This window comes from Trifolium pratense, linkage group LG7, assembly GCF_020283565.1.
Source record: "Trifolium pratense cultivar HEN17-A07 linkage group LG7, ARS_RC_1.1, whole genome shotgun sequence".
In the NCBI taxonomy this organism is placed as follows: domain Eukaryota; kingdom Viridiplantae; phylum Streptophyta; class Magnoliopsida; order Fabales; family Fabaceae; genus Trifolium; species Trifolium pratense.
The window spans coordinates 25032447-25054782 of NC_060065.1; the positions used below are offsets into that span (position 1 = coordinate 25032447).

The 22336-nt window shown below is 32.3% G+C and overlaps 3 protein-coding genes and 2 long non-coding RNA genes across 9 annotated transcripts; 2 read left to right on the forward strand and 3 right to left on the reverse strand.

The window, feature by feature from the left end:
* Nucleotides 1-1162: 1162 nt before the first annotated feature.
* Nucleotides 1163-3530, reverse strand: LOC123899662. Its single transcript, XR_006805706.1, has 3 exons — nt 2875-3530; nt 2552-2774; nt 1163-1469 (listed from the first exon to the last, which is right to left on the reverse strand). It is a non-coding gene; the product is annotated as an uncharacterized LOC123899662 (long non-coding RNA).
* Nucleotides 3531-7715: 4185 nt separating this feature from the next.
* Nucleotides 7716-10541, reverse strand: LOC123897698. The gene is made up of 2 exons (XM_045948435.1): nt 9836-10541; nt 7716-8264 (listed from the first exon to the last, which is right to left on the reverse strand). Exons 1-2 carry the CDS (start codon nt 10286-10288, stop codon nt 7905-7907), a joined length of 813 nt encoding a protein of 270 aa, XP_045804391.1. The 5' UTR covers nt 10289-10541; the 3' UTR covers nt 7716-7904.
* Nucleotides 10542-12606: 2065 nt separating this feature from the next.
* On the forward strand, nt 12607-15985 carry LOC123897705 (inactive TPR repeat-containing thioredoxin TTL3-like). 3 transcript variants are annotated; one of them, XM_045948442.1, is made up of 4 exons: nt 12741-12973; nt 13297-14693; nt 14841-15036; nt 15395-15985. In XM_045948442.1, the coding sequence occupies exons 2-4, from the start codon at nt 14410-14412 to the stop codon at nt 15548-15550; spliced, it is 636 nt and encodes a 211-aa protein (XP_045804398.1). In that variant the 5' UTR covers nt 12741-12973; nt 13297-14409; the 3' UTR covers nt 15551-15985. The 3 variants fall into 3 exon arrangements, with proteins under 3 accessions (XP_045804400.1, XP_045804398.1, XP_045804399.1); XM_045948443.1 differs by having other exon boundaries at nt 14370-14693; XM_045948444.1 differs by having other exon boundaries at nt 12607-14693.
* LOC123897706 lies at nt 15082-15374 on the forward strand. The gene is made up of 2 exons (XR_006805117.1): nt 15082-15224; nt 15264-15374. It is a non-coding gene; the product is annotated as an uncharacterized LOC123897706 (long non-coding RNA).
* Nucleotides 15986-19071: 3086 nt separating the features above from the next.
* On the reverse strand, nt 19072-22212 carry LOC123900148. 3 transcript variants are annotated; one of them, XR_006805813.1, is made up of 4 exons: nt 21934-22212; nt 20825-21503; nt 19660-19765; nt 19072-19378 (listed from the first exon to the last, which is right to left on the reverse strand). XR_006805813.1 is itself a non-coding variant. In XM_045951475.1 (3 exons), the coding sequence occupies exons 1-3, from the start codon at nt 22206-22208 to the stop codon at nt 19358-19360; spliced, it is 402 nt and encodes a 133-aa protein (XP_045807431.1). In that variant the 5' UTR covers nt 22209-22212; the 3' UTR covers nt 19072-19357. The 3 variants fall into 3 exon arrangements, 1 of the variants encoding a protein (XP_045807431.1); XR_006805814.1 differs by having other exon boundaries at nt 20821-21503; XM_045951475.1 differs by lacking the exon at nt 20825-21503.
* Nucleotides 22213-22336: the final 124 nt, after the last annotated feature.

Consider the following 22336-nt stretch of genomic DNA (forward strand, 5'->3'; position numbering starts at 1 on the left):
ATGTATATAGAAGAGTGAATGATTACTATCAGGCATGCAAAACAAACAGGCTAATGAAAATTAAAAATGATATGCTTGTATATATTAGTTGGAAGCCTCCATGTGGTAGTTATGTTAAACTTAACACTGATGGAGCTTGTAAAGATCAAAATAGAGGAGGCTGTGGAGGTATTATTCGGGGAAGCCAAGGAGAATGGTTGGGAGGTTTTGCTAGAGGATTGGAAAATTGTAGTGCTATTATTGCAGAGTTGTGGGGAGTGGCTGAAGGATTGAGTTATGCGCGGCGGTTGGGTTTTACGGCGGTCGAGCTTAATGTTGATTTTGTTGTTGTGGTTCAGGCGATCAAGACCGGAAGATTTAGTAGCTCGGTTGGATTACCTTTGGTGAAACACATTCGGCGAATGTTGGATTTGGATTGGGAAATTAAAATTGAGCATGCTTACAGAGAATCAAACAAGTGTGCAGACGCTATGGCGAATATTGGTTGTCATTTAGATCGTGAAACCATATTTTATGATTCTTGTCCTATTCCGATTAAGGAGTTATTGTTAGCTGATGAGTTGGGGATAACCACCCCTAGAATAATTTCTATGTAATCTTTTCTTTTTGGGGCTTAGGCCCTCCCTATTACCAAAAAAAAATGCCTTTTGTATTTTATAAATATAAATTTCAATTTAAAAAACAATATATTTGAGGGTTAAATTTATTAAGTTAAATATGTTTAGGGGTCATATATTGTAACTTTAATATGTTTGGGTCATAGTAGCATTTTAAAAAGATTGAGGGTCAGTCTGCACCATGGATATCCTACGTGGCATGCCTTTATTTATCAAAAAGTCAACTCTCCTAAATGCTGGCTTCTGATTGGCCAGTCAAAGACGGTTCTGGAACCGCTAAAAGCAACACGACACCATAGAATTTGCCAATAATCAATACATAAAAATAGGAAAAAAAAACAATAAAAAAATTATAGAAAGTTTAGTCAATAAAAAAATTATAGAAAAAATAAAAAACCGCATAAAAATAGGAATATAGAAAAAAAAATACTCTATAAAAAACAGAAATATAAACAATATTTTTACCAAAAAAAGAAAAGAAACATAAACAATATTATTATAAATTTTACTACTAACCATTAATAATAATATAATAAAGTTAATTAGTATCAAACTTACTAAATTACCCTAAATATTCTTAATAAAATTTCTAATGTAACACCTCATGTCAATTTATCTAGAATATCGACAAGAGTGTACACAACTGAATCGGAAAACATTAATTACATTAGAAACACATGAATAGGATTACAAAATCCAAGAAGTGAATACAAAATTGAGCTAACATCTAAATACATAATCTAACCGAGTCTTATACAACATATAAGAAAATCTTAACATCAGGTCAATAGTGTATTCCACATACCTGAACTTCATGCTTCTAGGCCTCGACACCTTGATCAACCTGTCTATCTGAAACAAAATGTGGGGGGTGAGACAGTCACTTCGTCTCAGTGGTTCCATTTACCTATAGAGTTAGTAACTAAGAGGAAGAAACTTACAGTTGATCATTTCATAGTAACATCATATTCATTCGTCAATTACATAGCATATAAATAAGTGCATCACACAATAATTATCTGGGTTCATTTTTACGTAGACAACCTGAGGTGAGTTAGGCTCGGGAGGTCTACCTAGTCGGTCAAATTCCCTATCAAGGGCTAGGACACGACTCATTGACTCGTCTTGTCGTTATGTGGAATTTCCTCTGGGAATCCAACCAGATTATCCAACTCCTATATCAGGTAGTCTCTGGTATCACTAGGACCATAACTTAAACATTTTATTCATATATGTGGTCCAAAGCCCACTTAAACATTTCATAATTAAATATGGCACAAAGCCCATAATCCATTCCATAAGATCAACTGTCTAAGTTCTATAAGTTTTCTAAACCTCTTGTGAATAATAAACCTCTTAGATTGTTACGTTGTTGGTACTCGCTAGTATTTCTAAATCCATTTCTTATATGTTAATCATCGGGAGAACTATTTATATTTCCCTTGTGTTTGTGTAACCATATCAATCACACATCATTGTTATAGGTTTTGCTTACTAATTCTCAAGTCTTAGCTATTTAGCCTAACCAAATTTAGGTGCATATAAAATGCTAAAATCATAAGTGGAAGTTGTAGGCATTCTCCAATTAAAATGGTGTTTTTATAAAGTTCAAAACAATTTCATTCATCCCCAATCCATTACATCATTAGGATACAACTTCTAAATATAATTTTAACATAATAATGAGCTTTGGGTGAAAAGCTCATCATACACCAATTTCTTATGATGATTCTATCACATGCATAATAATTGGGGAAAACTAGATTATCATACATGTGTAATATCCATCAAAATGGCATTTGAAGAACATTAGGAGTACAATGGGAATCTAATACTCCAATTTGTCATTGTATCTAAACCTATGTCCTATAGTGAACAATTAGTTCTAAATTTGCCAAACTTAAAAATCGATAGGCTATCCTAAGAGAACCCACCTGAAATTGCAAGCAGTACCGAGCCATCTCACCCGCTTAGAACCATCCGATGGAGCCACTCGCATAAGCAAACTCGCGATAGATTTTCTGCATAAACTGTTACTGACTTCCAACTTCTAATTTTTGCATTTCAACCTCAACCCAAACTCTTACTCAGCCAATTAAGCATACATGATCAGTCATGGAATCATTCACCCAACTTAAACTCACATTTTCGTTTATTCTGCAAATTAAAATACATGCCAAAACCCGTAAGCAGTTTCCAGCATCAATATCCAAACTTCAAAAGCACTTTCCGAATCAATTTCTAATCCAAAACATACCAAATTTATATCCAAACTGAAGGGAATTAAATGTAGAATCCGAAAATGCAACAATTACATAAGTCTGGGCTACACGGCAGTGGCCATGACTTGATTAGCACCTGCACTCAGCTGGTTTTGGATCCTTCCGGCAGCTTATGCATCAAATTGAGCTTCAATCCCCAATAACCCAAACTTTCAATCTCTCATACAACGCATGTTCTTGACCTTAAACTGCTCCTTGTAACTCTTCAGCAGCTTGCAATTGCTCAAACCATCACATGTAACACATTTAATTGGGGAAAAGAAAAGAGGATTAGGAATTACCCCTCTTTATAGAGAGGGTTTGGCCAAGACAGAATTTTGAAGAGATTAAAATTGGGTTTTTGAGTAAATAAAATTTCGGCCATCTTAGTGAAAGGAAGATAATCAAACTGAAATTTACCTTTGTGTGGGTTTTAGTGAGCAACAGCTCTAATTGTGAGGATTAGCTTTTCCATCCATGAGAGTTAACATAGGGAGATGCATGTGTGAGGAAGGAGTAAAAAGGAGGTTGAAACTAGACATTAATTGAGTTTAAAGAGATGATTTTTGCAATGGAAATGAAAGAAAGTTGAATTTGTTTAAGAAGAGGAGGAGGTGGCGTGAGTTTAGCTAGAAGAAGGGGGGTTAGGGTCTGATGCAAGATATTATAGTGTAACGTCAATATTGTATAATTTTTTTTTTTTACACTCTCTTTTGTATATCAGCAATATTTTTTTAGGTGAACATTTCGAAACTGTTTTTCCCGAATAAATCGGGAACATTGTTTCCAAAAAAAATTTGTCAAAAATATTTGAAACTTTTTTTTTTCTGATATCCGAATAAAATATCGGAACTTTTTCTAGAAAAAAAATCGGAAACTTTTTATCGGAAAATATCCGAAACTTTTTTTTCGAATAAAATATCGAAACTTTTTTCCGACAAAAGATCGGAAACTTTTTTTCAAAAAAAAACTCTGAAATTGTTTTTATCTGAAATCGAATTTTTTTTCCCAAAAAATGAAAAAAAAATTCCCAAAAAAATATCGAAAACTTTTTTCCGGAAAAATTGAAAACTTTTTCCCAAAAATTAAAATAAATATAATACTGACGGTACACCATAATATCATGTATCACATTCAATCTAACAGTATTTAATAATTGCTCATGGTGTGCACGGGTGAGAGATATGAGATGGTCTCTCACCCTAGCATGAGCCCTATTTTATTATTAAAAATATGTACAGGATCATTATTTATCACTTAAACTTAAAAAATTGAATAAATAAGTTTATAAGAAATAATTAACATAATAATTTTACTTATATTTTAGCAATATTATATAACAAATTTTTTTAAACAATTAATTGTAAATAAATTTTCTGCGTTAATATAGTGACAAACTTAAATATGGAATAAAAGTCAATGGATACTTACGAATGCACATGTCTTTAAAATATAGTACAATACAAACACACACTATCATTATTGTCATCTCATGTAAACAAAACAAATAATTAACCAATTTTAACATGATGAGCCAAAAAAAAATTGAGGCCTCAATTTTGTTGGAGACCCTAGACTCGGGTCCTGGTACGATGTTTCTACCAACTAAATTAAACTTACATGGATCGGTAAAAAATAAATGTTAATCCTAATAACTTTTGTAAAATATATTTTTCCAAAACCAAGAAACTTAAGTGTTTTTTATCTTTTATATTTTTTATAAGTTATGAGTATTATTATTTTTTATTTAAGCAAAAGTAGAGCAGGAGAAACCCTTTACGCTATCCAAAATACATTAAACATAAAATAAAAGATATTATAAAAATACTGGGGACATCAACCTGACCTAGTCAACCACACAAAAATGTAGCAAAATAAAGATAATACAATAAAATTCAAGTGGTTTTAGAAGCAACCCTTTTGAGGTAATAAACCAAAGCAAACACATACACATCGAGCACTATCCAGCGAACCTGGGCGTACGGACTCGAAACCAAATAGCAAAAAAAGAGATGTATGAGCATTTGTGAGGTATAAAATGGCGAATTAATCGACCGCCAACACGGACAAATTCACGTACCACGACCCCCTATGATAAATCACAGCAGGCATAAGCAACCCTTTTGAGCCAATCAAACCCAAACCACAACAAATTGACGGATCCGCTCAAAAACAGAACCAACAGTTGCGACATGACCTTGAAGCGACAACAAAGACAAGAAAAATGCAGATCTCAACAGATCTGGAAGAAATAGAGATCAAGACAGTGACACCACAAGAGCCACTAGTGGACAATAACGACGACAACATGAATCCAGAGAACCCATACCACCGCCAAATGAATAGAACACGTCAATCACCAACTCTATCTTTGCTAAAAAAAAAATTAACAGTAGCACACCAGCAACAACAAAGTATACAACACCAGACGACGGCGAGCGCAAGACCCAACTAGATCCAGCAGAAGAAAAACCATGTGAAGATCCAAAGAAACATGCACCGATAAATATAAATTGGGTAGCAAGCATACTGATAATAATATATAAAAATGAAAAAATACAGAAGAAAAAAAAAAAAAACTGGGAGTTGAAATTTAATCTAGTGAATCCACAAAGTGCAAGTCAACCCAAATGGAAGTGGATCCAATTAACCTCTAGTTAAAACAACACAAGTGGAACATAAGTGGATCCAACCTCTATAGTTAATCCTTGTAACGACCCGATTTTTATTATTCGCTATTTAAGTGTTTAATTAATTGTTGCGATGACTTTTAATTAAGTTAGTGGCGAATAGTTATTTATCGAACCTTTTAGTTAACGCGTGAGTTATGAGTTTTAACGCGAGTTGGACCAAGCAATTGGGCTTGAGACCCAATGAGCCTTGGGGCAAGGTGGGGGGCGTTATATGAAGCCCTTAGAGAGAGAAAGAACACATTTTTTTTCATGTTCTTTCTTGGAGCTAGAGAGAAGGAGGAGAAAAAGGAGCTAGGGAAAGAGAGAAAGAGCTAGAGATCAAAGAGGAAAGCTTGATTATCATCGATCTAAGGTATGAGAGTTAGATTACATATTCTTGGGTGATTATGGAGAGGGGAGGATGTCGATTCATCCATTCCCAAACTCTCTACACTCATTTTTTGTTTTGGGTTTCTAGGTGATTTTCTTAATAAAAGTGAAATCTTGAACACAAACATGTTTATTAAACTCTTAACCATTTGTATGAACGAATTTGGAGAGTTTTGAATGGGTATTTGTAGATGTTTTGCTAAGAACTTTATGTTTATGAGTTTAGATCTAAATATGTCAAAAACCATGAAATAAGTGATTACTTGTGTTAATAAGTTGCTTTTAAGTGTTTTTGAGCATGTATAATCATAATCTATACTTGACATGTTTTCTGGAAGTAAAATAAGTGATTTTGGGTCAAAATAAGTGATTTTTAGTGTAAAATCACGTTTTGACAGCTTTTTGGACTGGCTTCTGCGCCATGCGCAGCTTTCTGTTAGCAGCCCTGCGCCATGCGCAGCCAACCTGCGCCATGGGCAATTCTGCAGTCGCTCTGCAGGAGTTTTTCCTGACTTCTGCGCCATGCGCAGCAGTCAACAGACTGGAAAGTCAACTGTTGACCTCAAGGTTGACGTTTTGACAGCTTTTGCACCCGGAACCTATTTTACTTAGTTTTTCGCGTAGATTGTGATTCCGGAGTTTGTTTTGTGATATAATGCATGCTTAATATGATTTATTTAAATTATTTGGCATTGTTTGTGGATTACTTGTTGAATGAGTATGATAAATGAAGTTTATAAAAGAAGAATATTAAGATGTGAATCAACTTAATAAAGAAGAATATTAGGAATTGTATATTCCTAATAAAGAAAGATATTAGAATTATGTTATTCTAATAAAGAAGTATATTAAGGTATAATCTTATCTTAATAAAGAAGTAATGTTGGATAGTGTTCCGCATTAGTAAATGAAGATCTTAATGCTAATTAAAATGATTATGTAAGAATATTCGTGAACATACATGCATTCATGAATTATATTAGGGATATTGGATTTTCCAATAAAGAAGTATATCGGATTATATTAATCCGATAAAGAATGATATTAGAGGTGAGATACTCTAATAAAGAAGATGATACCACATGCATTAGATATGTCTAGGGTGACATAGCATGAATTTGAAGCATTAGATTGCATTAGGATATGTGTACATTTTGTGATAATCGTTATGTGACACAAATATTTGGAATTGGTGATATTTGTCTATGTGTGTTAGACTTACTTTTTGGGGTTGATTGTTCGATGATTATAAACGTAATTGGCTTCAATCTCTAGTATATACTATGATTGGTATGAATGATGATGTATATTTATAGTTTATGAATATGCATGATGTTGTGATGAAGTGTTTAAGTATTACTTACTTACACTTGTATGATTTGATTATGTTTATCTAACTCTCTGTTTTGTGTATTTGACTGGTTTGGGACCAGATCCACAGATTACGTGGTTATCGATGCCGAGTCGTCGGTGAAGCTCCGCTCTTATTGTGACACGGGAAAAATGGTGTATTTAGTGTGTAGAGTCCTTTATGACTCGTGGGTATTTATTTGGAAAAAAATGTACCTTTATAAAGGAGATTTATTTTGGATAAACAAATAGTTTTACTAATTAATTAAATTAGTATTATTTTGATGAACAATATAATACTCGAACCATGACTTTTATAATATCAGACTTTACTTTCCGTTGCGTATTTTGAAAAGATTTTAATAAAGGCAGATTTATATATATATATATACAATCCTAACAAGCACTAACCAATATGAGGTCTATAGTCTGGTAAATGAATCCACCGTCAACATAGAGTAAATCTAAGGTAGGACAAATGACAAAAAAATGAAAAATAGTACGATATGACAAAGTACCAAAGAAATTTTAAAACAAAAATAGAAACGCGAAAATAAAAAAAAGAATGATAGACTTTGCAGAACAAATTAAAATAATGAATCAACAGTATCATATCATATATCATCAGGCAGATGAAAACTCTGTGAACCAAAAATCTGGTGAGAAGGGCTTTGAACAAAGACAGCTACACCACATTTGCTGCTATTGAATCCTCCCCACAATGGAAAATTAAGAGTTCCTGTTACTGTCTTCTTGGCAGAGATGTCTTTTTCTGTAGAGAGCTTCTCGAGCTTTCTAACGACAAAATCATTAGATAGAACACGACCTCTGTTCTCTCCTCTTGGACAGTCGGTAACTAAACCATTTTCGTATAAGGCTACCATGATGTCCACAACATTACTGTCCACCTTGCTCCTTAATGATCCTGTTAGTGACACTTGCAAAGAGTCTTGTGTAGGTTTTGTGAATGTTGCCTGCAAATTAAGCAGACTAATTTTGTTAATTAACAACATATAATTAGTCGGAAAAAAAAAAATTCTTCAACACGCTTGTTTCTTCATAAACATGAAGTCAAGATGTCGAATATGGTGTACTATTGTGATTCATGATACCATATCAAAATTTTCAATGTCTCTGCGACAATAACTACAATTGAGGTTGCATCAGATGCATTTTATCATAATTCTCTTCAATATCATAGATCCCATGGTATGCACTTTTCATCATAAACATTATACTACCTAATGTAATTTATTAAGAAAATTCATTGGTAATTAAATATTATTGCAAGAATTTAATTTTCTTTATTGAGAAGTAATTGAATTCATGTTGTGTGTTAGAAATAGTTAGGAGTTGGGTTGGTTTCAAAGGATGGTATTGATCCAACTGGTACGTATAAAGGAAGGTGATGAAAACAACAACACAACTTCCTCCAAAACAGAATTTAATCTGCTAAAGAAAGGTGTTGAAAAGAACAACATAACTTCCTCAACCCATACATAAATCACATTAATTTGCATTATGTGAGAGAAAGTGGCCTTTCACATCTTGTTGGGTGGGGAATATATAGCATTGTGATTGAGAACGTGTTACCATCTATCTTGAAGTGGTTAGTTTGTGTACTTGAGAATTAGAGAGTGAAGGTACATTATTTAGATACATTGAGTAACATTTTGTTATTATACATTATCATTAGGAAAATATTACTACCTCTAGTTCTTAATATAAGAAAATATTTATTTTTTAGATAAATATTAAGTAACTTTTTTCTTATATTGAGCACTAGAGGGAGGGATTAATTTTAAACAAGGAACTGCAAATTGTAGATCACTTTATATGAAACTTTCAGCACCTAAATACAACAGGCTTAGGCTAAAAGTTCCATAAACAGCAAAAACTTACAAGTACATCCAACTCATAATAATTGAAACTAGCTGAAAAGTTTTTGGCCAAACTGATTTCAAATTCAATATTTTATAGTTTAAGATGATTCCAAACTGCAGGGTGATCTTGAATCACATGTACAATAACAACGTAACCGCATAAGATGATTTCAGACATATTCCTTTAAATCTTCTCACCAAAAAATAAATTTTCAGAACCCCAAATCCCAAAATATTTCAAATTTAATATTCTTTATATTCTGTACAAATAAATTATCACCTGATCATATGTGTGTATAACAAATAAAATTAGTAAGGACATTATTTCAAGAAAAATTATATTTCAAAATATTTAGATTTATTTAACAAAAACCTGAACCTTATATCTTAATTAGTGCCATAGCACGTGCATGAACATTATTAGTTAGTAGAAAAATGCATTATATATACATTAACCGGGATTTAAATACGAAATTTCCACTTATTCACTTTTAAAAGTGAATTTTTAGTCACTAAACTACTTAAAAAAAACATGGATGCATGAAATGAAATGACACATAATTAGCATATATTATGATAAAACATAAAGAATTGTTGGGCAGGCCTTAAGTTTTCCTAATGAATGAAATGAAACACATAAAAGTGAAAAAAATAAAACAAACCTTGAAATTAAGAGCAGGGTATCTAGGAGCATTATTAATAGCTTGAACAAGGGCAGTATCGTCATTTCCAAGACAATGAGCCAAACCTTGAATAACAACTTGAGGAGTCAACAATGTATCAAGTCCAAGAGACTCAACATAGGCTTTCTGTCTTACGGTCCATTGACTAGAACCATAAGGATCTTTCCAACCCATATAATCCCAATAATCAACATGGAATGCCAACACAACCACCGGCATTTCCAGCTGAAAATCACCTCTACCCAACCGTGACAACACAAGCTCAGCCGCCGGCGATGTTGTACAACCTTGTGATGAAAACATCTCAACCACCACTGGTCCTGGTCCGGAACGTGTTTGGTCTTCAGGTGTTACATCCGCCGTGATGTTGCTCCCTTCCGCGACGTATCGACTGCCCTTGTTTCCAAAACAGGTCCAGAGACGGGGACCCATCGCTTGTGGGAATAAAGCGGTGGCTGTAGGGATCGAGATATTTTTTTATTAGAAAGTGGGATTTTGAGAGAGGGAAAATAAAGTGTTTTTTTTGGATTGAAGATGGAAGGTGGAGAAAGAAATAGGGCGAAGAAAATGGGTGAGATAGAGAGAGAGAGAGAGAGAGAGAGAGAGAGAGAGAGAGAGAGAGGTGAAGGAATGAATATTCGATGTTTGCCTGTAATCTGTTGTTTCTTAATGGAGAAGACAGGTTGGGTGAGGGAACGATCCAGATTAGCTTATTTAACAAAAAATTAAATGAAAAAAAAAATTGAGAATTTTTAATTTATTTTTTTAACTAAATTAGTGTACTTGATTCTGAAATATTTGTTAAAGAAATTAAATATAATTTACTTTGTTTATAATTTTTTTATTAATATATAAAAATAAATATCTTACCAAAAATATATAAAAATAAATATTAGTATATAAGATATTATTCAATTTGTCTCGATAAATATTTTCAAGATATATATAAAATTTTCATAATATTCTATAATAGATAATTAGATATATTAGTTATCAAAGTTGTGCATCGACATGTATGCAGAAATCTAAAAGGAAACTTAAAAAGAAATGGAGGAAGTATAACTAATTTTGTGATCCTTGCATTCGGATTCATTGATTTTTATTCGATAGTTAAGTTTGTAATTATATTAATCTAAAAATTTATTTGGAATACTACATCAAATACGAAATTATACTATATAAAAAAATTATTTAGAATGAAATTTTATAAAAAATTATAAAATATTATTACTCTCTTTCTTTCAAATTACTTGACGTTTTAGAAAAAACAATAAATTAAGAGAGTGTATTTTGCACCTTATTTTTCTATTATACCCTTATTTTAATTTACCAATATTTTTTTGCACACACTTTCTCTTTCCAATAAATTTAATATGTTATGTACCAAAAAAAATAAAAAATAAAAACTTTAGTTTTTCAAATATATATTAAATCTTTTTCGATTTCAACAACTACTTCTAAATATTTGGAATTTACATAAGGGTATAATAGATAAAATATAATTTTAAATTATCAAAACAACAAGTAGTTTTTTTAAAAAAAAATCTAAAACGTCACGTAATTTGAAACGGATGGAGTAAAATATGAGTGAAACTATTTTCTACCCATCTATATTTTTAAACAAATTATATAGTAATTAATATGTTCTAATTAATTAGTGCTTAAACAAATATATTGCTGAGTAGATAATATTGTTTTTTTTTCTTTTTCTATTTTTATGCATATTGTATCTTATTTTTTCTATAATCTTTTTTATGTTTTATTCCTAGTTTTATATACATAGATTCATTTGTTTTTGACATATTATACATAGATTCATATATAATATTTGGATCACTGTACAGTTCCATATACACAGTTTTTACTGTACTAGATACATGGAGGTAGTTATTTTTATATAAAAACAGTTTTCTTTTATTTTTTTAAATTAAAAAATATATAAAAACTAAATTTTTGTGAGAGGAACAGGAAAAACTGCACCTAAAGAAATGCATATAAGTTTTATCCATAATATTTTTATTGTTACTATTTTTTTTTATATAATCTTTTTATTGTTTATTTATTTGTTTTCTGTTTTCATGTACAAGCTAAGCTTATATTTTAATGTTGTTCTTATTTTGTTGCATATATATATCATTAAAACTGATAAGGACAAATTAATAAACTTGATAATAATTAATTTTATTATATTAAATGTAGATAAAAGTATTTTAAAATTTGTATGCTTTTTAAATATTTATTACTAATATATTAAAATCGATAATTACCACCAAAGTTCCTAATTTATCCTTATTACTCTTAACCACGTTGCAAGTTTTATATCCTTCATTGTAATTTCACTCAAATAAATATATAAAAAATATATATAAAAAGATTTTTTTTTAAGCAAAAAATATAGAAAAATGATATGCTTAAAAATTTGAACAAAATAGATTATAGATAGGAACAAAACGTAACAATATAGTATACACAAAAAAAAGGGAAAAAAATAATTAATAATAATATCATAAAGTTATTTATGTCGATGATAATTTTTTTTCTAATAAAAATATCATTTTTATATATTTTGCACATAATCTCAAAAAATTCAGATACGCCTCTAGCCATTTCAATGCTTTTAACTTATTTTTATGGCATTTGTATATCACTACTAATATTTGCATGTCTTGTGCTTTGATCATTATTTATTAATAATATTATATTATATACACTTTTACACATATTCTACTCCATGTGTTGCCCAAAATAGTAGCTATCGACATAAGCAGATATAGTTAAAACAGAAATGTTATAGGGACACAAACCCCCAACAAAAATACAACACATCAAGGGTACATTTGTCATTTTGCTCATCAAATGATGTCACTTTTCTTTTATTTTTTATCTATTTCTTTACCACAGGCAGAAAGAGAAAGAAGAACAACTTGCTCTCACCATTCACCACCCCTCTTCTCCCTCTCTCTGCTAAACCCCTCTTCTCCCTCCACCACCATTCATCGATGCCACCGATCTCCCTCCACCACCAAACAATCATACCGCCCCTATTCTCCCTCCATGCCGTCAATGCTTCTTCATAACTCGACCCCTCTCTCTCTTGCGATTTTGAGAAATCAAAAGGTTTGTTTCTTCTCCTTGTTAGGGTTTTAGATTTAATTTTTTGTTCCTTTCAAGTTTAAGAGTGAACTAGTAACTTTGGCCTTCTTGTAAGCCTAGGAACTCATTCTTCCATTAATTAATGAGGTTTCAATTTTGTGTAATCGGTCTGTTCTGTTTTTTATGTTTATATTATTTGAAAGGATAAAAGGTTTTGTGTTTTGGTTCAAGCAATATTATTTGAAACCATAATCAGTTTGTTCTGTTCTGTTTCAATTTTGTATGTAATATTTGTTAAAATCTAATAATTTCATGTGAACCTCTTTTCAATGTTATTGGTGGAACAGGGCGGTGGTGAGTGAGATTATTGAATGAAAACAATTGTTTGATCTACAAGTGACCACACTGGTTTGGGAATTTGGAATCATTTATCAATTTTGTTGATTTTTAATTTTATTTCTTTGACCTTGTTATTCTGGTTTTCTTACAATGCTAATGTTTATTTGGGATAAAGTTGATTCCTTGGCTATTACACGGACACGAAACTAACACGTAGACACCTATAATAATTTAATAAAATTAGTTGAATGTAAATACATGTATCTGTGTTTTGTCGGTGTCCAAGACCGACACATTTCAAACAATGGAGGTGCCGTATATCTAGTTAACAAGTCAATCTGTTGTAAAAATTGGTTGGGTAGAAGACAAACTTGTGAGTTGAGTTGTGATTTAATGTTTGCTTTTGATTGTTTTTGCTTTTGGTTATTGTTGAAGACACATCTGTGGTAGTAATAGCCAACTCTTGCTCAGGAATAGTAACAATGGAATACTACTCGAGAGAGTGAAAGAGGGAATAATCAGAGAGATGAGATAAGAAATTGGTTGTTGAAATATTGGATTACTATTATTTCATTTTCCATCAGGGCTAGTAGCAAATTAGTTACAACAACTTACTACTCTTTGCCACAGTAAAGGAAAACTAGCACTAACTAGCCACCTCATCTTCTAGAAGTTAAAAGATAAAAGGAATGGCTAAATTATAAATTGCAAATATCTAAAACAATTGAAGTGAAATTAAGGTTTATTTTAGATAAGTAACATTGTAATAATAAAATTATAATCTTGTAGGGAAGTAAATTTTGATGAGGGTGAGCTTACAGAGAAAGGTTAATCATTGGTATGTTATTTGCATTGTGTATTGTACTTATGTTGTAGTAGTGGAGTAAGAGTTACAATATTGTGTGGTTTACTTCAGTGCTGCTATTTGTTTCTTCGGATAAGTAGATTCGGTGATTTGTTGTTGTTGTGTGGAATTGGCAGCCTTAGTTATTAGCAGTGCGATTTTATAGAAAATTACAGTTTCATTTGTTAGATTACAAGTTGTTGTCAATGTGCATGTGTTTATCCTTCTCCATTGTAGTTGCTGAATCAATCGGTATTTTGGATGGGAGAGTTATAAGATGTTTAATGAATCATTGGTTGTCCAAGAAAGTTTACTTTGTGAGATTTTGTGGAGGTTGTTCTCCGGTGCTTTGTGCATTTGGCGTGGATTTGCGGAGGCGTTATCTTTGTATGATGCAGCTATTGCAATTGATCCTAAAAAGGCTGCTTATAGAAGTAACAGAAGTGCTGCTTTAACTGCTCTTGGTAGGCTTCTTGAAGCTTTGTTTGAATGTAGGGAAGCTATTCAAATTGATCCTCATTATCATCGATCTCATCATCGTTTAGGAAGTTTGCATTTTAGGTAGGTTATGCATATGAAATTATGCAACATTGATTCAACACTTCTATTCGATCTTGTTATCGGATACATATATCTTTTTGCTTATGTTTATGAGCAGAGGGAGTGACTGTCTGACTGATAGCGTGCGTTTCTTACTTTTTATTACAGATTAGGAGAAACAGATAAGGCCCTTTATCATTATAAACAAGCAGGGCCAGAGGCTGATCCTGATGAAGTTGCTAAAGTGAAGATTCTTCAAGCTCATTTAAATAAGTGCACCGAGGCTCAAAGGGTAGGAGATTGGAACAAACTTGTGGTCGAGACCTCCAACACTATATCAGCTGGTGCAGATTCTGCTCCACAGGTACTAATCAATTATTAATTGACCTATATATCATATCATCTCGTTGACTATTTTAGTTTATGGTTTTGAATTGTGGTTGCACTTGCACTTGGCAATTGTATTAGCTCATTATTTTAGTATTGTCTTGCTTGGTGTGGTTTACAATTTATTAGCAGTGGTATGGGAAATATAATTTTAAATTCCCTAAAGTGCTATAGGGGTTATTATTGAAAATCATTCATTGTAAGGTGAGTTGTATGGTTATGTCTACTTGAAAGCTTTGTGTATTGATCTGGTGCAAAATTGAACTTCTTGAATGTCAATTCTAACATGTTTAGTTGAGCTGTTTAGAGTTTCAAGTTTGTTTTGTTTAATTCAGGAAAATGTCAAAATCAAGCACCCTCAATTGTTGACGAACAAAGGTTTCACAACTCAAAGGCAAAATAGGCATTGGGACTACTATCAAGAATTTGAAGTTTTTCATTGGCAAAGGATAAATACAAAACGATGGGAGTTGGACTATTTGGAAGGCTAAAAATGGTACTGTTTTTGCTAATGTAGTGAAGGACCTTTAGCAAACGGGTGTTTTTTAATGGTGTTGCTGTGTTTCTTTTGCTCGTGCTTTAGTGCAATGCTTTTGGAGTGGATGTTGGCTACATTCCAGGGTGTTTGGAAGTTGTTCACTAGCTTTGATTTTGTTGAGAACTGCATGTATCTGTTGGCCTTCTTGTGCGCTCCAGGGCTTGCAAGGTTATTTTTTGGTTTTGTGCTTGGTGGTATGTTGACTGTGTATCTCGTCAGTTTGTGTGGGATGCTTTTTGTTTTGGTTGAAGCTATTTTAGAGTTTCTATCTTAGTATTTTGGTTTGTGCTAATTTTTGTAACAGGGAAGAGTTTCATTAACATATAATTTTGTTTTAACTTTATCTTCTATAAACAATCAGAAATGTGTCTCATGTACAATTTCACTATTGAACAAATAATGATATTCCTTGAAATTATTCACAATCTAGGTGAGGGGAGTTATGTGTAGATAAGTCGGGATTCAGTGTACAAAGTTGGTTAAGAAGCTTAAAATCTTTCAAATCTGAAAAAATAATTCACATTTAACTTTGTTTTAACTTTATCATATACTAATAATCAGGAATGTGTCTCGTGTACAATTCCACTCTTGAACAAATAATGATATTCCTTGAAATTATTCACAATCTAGGTGAGGGGAGTTATGTGTAAATAAGTGGGGAGTCGGTGTACAAAGTTGGTTAAAAAGCGCTTAAAATCTTCCAAATCTGAAAAAATCATTCACATTTAACTTTGTTTTAACTTTATCATCTACTAATAATCAGAAATGTCTCTCGTGTACAATTCCACTCTTGAACAAATAATGATATTCCTTGAAATTATTCACAATCTAGGTGAGGGGAGTTATGTGTAGATAAGTCGGGATTCGGTGTACAAAGTTGGTTAAGAAGCTTAAAATCTTCCAAATCTGAAAAAATCATTCACATTTAACTTTGTTTTAACTTTATCATATACTAATAATCAGAAATGTGTCTCGTGTACAATTCCACTCTTGAACAAATAATGATATTCCTTGAAATTATTCACAATCTAGGTGAGAGGTGTTATGTGTAGATAAGTGGGGAGTCGGTGTACAAAGTTGGTTAAAAAGCGCTTAAAATCTTCCAAATCTGAAAAATCATTCACATTTAACTTTGTTTTAACTTTATCATCTACTAATAATCCGAAATGTGTCTCGTGTACAATTCCACTCTTGAACAAATAATGATATTCCTTGAAATTATTCACAATCTAGGTGAGGGGAGTTATGTGTAGATAAGTGGGGAGTCGGTGTACAAAGTTGGTTAAAAAGCGCTTAAAATCTTCCAAATCTGAAAAATCATTCACATTTAACTTTGTTTTAACTTTATCATCTACTAATAATCCGAAATGTGTCTCGTGTACAATTCCACTCTTGAACAAATAATGATATTCCTTGAAATTATTCACAATCTAGGAGAGGGGAGTTATGTGTAGATAAGTGGGGAGTCGGTGTACAAAGGTGGTTAAGAAGCTTAAAATTTTCCAAATTTGAAACAATTATTCATATTTAACTTTGTTTTGACTTTATCATATACAAACAATCAGAAATGTGTCTTTGGACAATTCCACTTTTGAACAAATAATGATATTCCTTGAAATTATTTACAATTTAGGTGAGGGGAGTTATGTGTAGATAAGTGGGGAGTCGGTGTACAAAATTGGTTAAGAAACTTAAAATCTTCCAAATTTGAAAAAAGCATTCACTTTTTTTTTTTTACTATTTGTTCATGATTGACATTGTATATGGGGTACAATTCTGTTTGTTTGTTGATGATAGATTTGGTTAAATTTAAAAGATTTTAAATTAGTTAACCAAATATGCTCTTCAACTCCCTAGTTATCAACGCATGACTATCCACATCTATATTAGTAATAATTTCATAGAATCTCACTATTTATTAAAAAGTAAAATTGTATATGCGACACACGTCTAATCGTTGCAAATGAGAAAGTTAAAAAAAAGTTAAAAGTGAAAGATTTTTTTCAAGTTTGAAAAACTTTAAGAGAACTAACCAAATATGTTCTCCAACTCCCCAGTTATATGAACATCCCCACACCTGTATTGACAATAGTAATATTCCTTTAAATTAATGACAATACAGACGTGGGGAATTATGTGTAGATAATTGGAGAGTTGCACAACAAATTTGGTTAACTGACTTATGTTGGAACAAAATTGATTTAAAAATGTTTGCCCCTAAATCTATTAAGGTTTTGATGATAACAAAGTATTAATAAACAATTGGAGATACTAAAAATTTATTTTAAGTGTGCAGAACTTAGTTACAGACAAGCTCTGAAGAAGACTCAGAAGTTAAGCTCTCAGAGTTTCGCAAGAACTCAGAAGATAAGAATCTTCAGAAGTTACATGCATCAGAGGATGAAGACATCAAAACTTGCTAAAGTATGAAGTTAATCAAACTCTGATGTATATCTTGGATTGTGTGAAGATTCGTATTTGAAGGTCAACTCTCTTACCAATGAAGAAAATGACCTCTCAACCTTGATCAGAACAGCTACTTACATTTTGTCTGTCCACAAGGGAGAACGTGACATATCTGACTTCTTAGCTGAATAAGGAAAGTCTTCTCTGCACATGGTCAAAGTTGCTGAAACTCTTACTCTGTTTTGGAAACGACCAAACTGCATCAAGACAAGTTGCTTGAAGACAAAATGTTATCTTCATCAACAGTCATCTTTGCAACGACTCTTTCTTAGTCCTATATATATTCTAGGAGAATCAGTTTGCAAGATATCAAGTATTACACACGCGCTCGAACAATTTCATATTTGCGAATACAAGCTCTGAACCTCTGAACAAGTGTTTTTTAACTCTTAGTCCAAATACTGTGTAGTTTTATATACTCATTGTATTTGATCTTTAAGGTTCTCTTAAGAGCAGTTGTATTACAATCAACGAACTTAATTTACTTTGTTACTCTGTGAAGTCTTAAGCTTGTGTGCTTAAGCATTGTGGTGAAGTCTCTTGCTTGTGTGCTTGAGCAATTATAGTGAAATCCCTTGGAAGTGCAAGGGGACTGGACTACTCTCGTTTTGTGAGAGGAACCAGTATAAATTGGTTGTGTGCTTTTCTCTCTCTCTGATCTTGTTATTACTTTGTGTTGTTTATCCGCTGCTAACTTAGTTAAGTTAAGAACTTCGAAAAAGTTTTTAACTTGGCTAAAACACAATTCAACCCCCCTTCTTGTGTTTTCACACCTTCAACTTAAAATCTTTTAAACATGAAAAAAGAATTCACCTTGAACTTTTTTTAAACTTTTTTATCTGAAAACAATCAGAAGTGTGTCTCATTTGCAATGCTACTCGTGAATAAATAATGAGATTCCTTTAAATTATTAACAATATAGATGTGGGGAGTCAATTTTAGATAACTGGGGAGTTGGACAACATATTTGGTTAACTACTTAAACTTAACAAATATAGATGTGGAATGTAAACTTAACAAATTCTTAATACTAGATATAATTATACTAAACTTAGAGTTTCCTCTAATGCACTGTATTCATTGTTACCAAAGTTTAAAATTACAATTTAGCTCTAAATTGAAATAGGTGAGCATCATTACATCCCACACACAATATGATACAAATACCAAGTACATATGCAATAAACAATTCGCATGATAACAAAATGATGATAAGCCAACATCCTCATCCTGCTGTCATTGTGTTCAAGCATCGTCATCTAATGTTGACTGCACATCTGATGCATGTGCATGCTTAGCCGCTTGTCAGCTTATGCTGCAAATTAAATACGCATAAGTTGAGACTCCAGACATTGAAACAAATGATATTAGACCATCACACATAAAATTTTGAGGATAAAAAAAAAGCTAAAAGCATGAGATTAGTGTCAATGGCTTCTCAGCATTAGGTTATTTTATCAACTACTATTGATGTCTGTTTTCATCTTCATATAACATAGAAGTCTTTACTACTCAATTTCACTCTTTTCCATTATGTATGGTAAGCCTTTCTAGTCTCCTCAAGTACAACACATTTAGACATTTAAATTCTCTAACCTGGATTACTCTCCCATGTCTGAGTGCTTCCGGAGGCAAATTTGCATACTTAAGAAAGGCTGCAGCATGACCTCGCCACCAGTTATAACCATCCAAAACAGGTCGCCTAAGATAATGAATAGGTACATAAACATGTTGGAAATGAAATTCTTTAAATCCATGTATGTTGAAGAAAGATAGTGAAGAAAGTTATCATATAAAAATAGAGATACAGAGGCAGAGAGAGCGTAGAATCACAAAGATATATATATATTAACTACACTCTATTGATTTTCGTTGTTTCAATTTGGCTAATTTTTTTTTAAAAAATCAACATGTGTCTTCAACCATAATCAAAAGCAAAAACAATCAAAAGCAAACCTTAAATCACAACTCAACTCACAAGTTTGCCTTCTACCCAACCAATTTTTACAATAGATTGACTTGTTAACTATACACATTGAGCATAGAAACATATCAAGTAAACACCAAAAATCAGTAGCCACACTTCAACACACCAGATAGAACCCCTTAGTCAACAACAACTATATTACACATAGAAATGGAAATATATTGTCTAATGTTCACATATATAGATCAATATCACATAACTATATTACATAAGTACTCTTAACTTAGACAAAAATCAAGCGAGAAAACTATCTAAGAAAGTATGGTTGAAGCCTAAGTCAATTCAAAACAAGATATTATCAATTTATCAATTCAAAACAAAATATTATCAATTTATCATGACAGGTATGTGGTGCAATCTAAAATTTGCAGAAAATGATATGTCAGACAATATCGGATCTCCATTCATTACTCTACATATTGAACTTGTGAACAAGCTAATCATTGATAACATCACAAGTAATAAGTAATTCTACTATAGCTTAACCACAAATAATAAGGAACTCTACTATAGCTGAACATTTTTTTTTTTGAGCAGCAAAATGTGAATTTATTAAACCCACCAAAACATGAGAAATGTTAAGGGGCAAATAACAACAAAAGCTAGAAAGGTACAAATGCAAATAAAACCAAAAACATAGCGACTACAAATTACAAAGCAGCAAACACAAAAAGGCCAAGAAAAGAGGCTAAAAAACACATAGCAGCAATCACAACACACCAGCCAAACATCAAGCAGAGAAAAGATGAAGGGGACGCAGCAATAAGCACCTACAGGGAACACCAAAACCCATGCACAGATTCTGATTAACGCTGCATACAATCCAACGGACTTCACTTCCATTCATATAGTAAACACGGACCCGTCGCCATTCTCCCTATGAACCACTTGCAAGACAGCACCTTAACCCGCTCCACACTTTCGCGTTAAAAACACCATCGTTTCTCACAGTCCAAATAGCCCAAACATATGCATGCCAAATCAGGCACAGACCTTTCTTTTCCTTCTTATTCCTTGCACTAGTATAGAATAACGCAAACGATGTTTTGCAATATTATGCGGAATAATTAGAAACAGTCCTGACCACCTTGTAATCGCATACCATATCTCAGTTGCATGCTTGCAATGGAGAAAACATGACATGCTGATTCAACACACACAGTACAAAGCACACAGTTGAAATTATTATCATGTATCATCCTCCGCTTACGTAAATTGTCCTTAGTTTGAATTCGATCTAAAATCAGCTGCCACAAAAAAGTGATGACCTTAGACGGTGCCGGGCTCTTCCACAAATTCTTAAACACAAGCACCTAATCTGAACATGCTCAAACATATTCTCAACTCTTACGACAGGTGTGCACGCCTAATCTGACCATTTTACTCAAATACCTAGAAAGGTTCTTCGACAAATGAAAATGGCGTTCAACTCGCCCAAATTTTTGTCTCGCATCTATGTTACATTACAAGAGGCATAAGAGGTGCCAAGTGAGTAAGATATAAATCAGTTCACTCAAAAAACAATTAAATCACATCTTAAATCACCACTCAACTCACAAGTTTGCCTTCTACCCAACCAATTTTTAAAACAGATTCATTGTCAGGAAAAAAGAAAGAGTTCAATTTACTTTGGATTACAAATCCATTACACAATTTTTTTCAATTAATGGAAGAAAAACTAAAAAATAACCAATAACAACATGGGGTCACATTACACAATTTTAACACAAAAAAAAAAAGAAACAGAAACTGTAAAATGTTTAAGCTTAACAATGAGTGCCTAGTATCATGATATCCAGAAACAATAATTACTAGTTCACTCTTAAAGTTGCATGAAAGGAAACAAAATTAAATCTAAAACCCTAAAAAAAGGAGAAACAAACCTGAAATTGAAATTTGATTTTTCAAAATTGCAAGAGAAGAGGCGGTGATGGTTGTTTAGTGGTGGAGGGAGATGTCGCCGGCGATTGGTGGTGGAGGGAGATCGGCGCAGAGGCTCGGTGAGAGGAAGAAAACAGCGAGGAATGGAAAGAGAAAAATAAAGGAAACATGTGTGGCAATATGGTATAAAAAATAAAAATAAAATAGAAATATAGGTATAAAAGAATAGTAGAGTATATTTGTTGTATTTTTGGTATTGAATTTGTCCGTATAGCATTTCTGTAGTTAAAATGAGACACGTCTTGTTGAATGTTCAATTTTCCTTTTCAAAAACAAGGAGACACGTCTTCAAAATGGTACTTAATAATTAAATTAAATAGACGTATTTTATATCATATTTTGTGG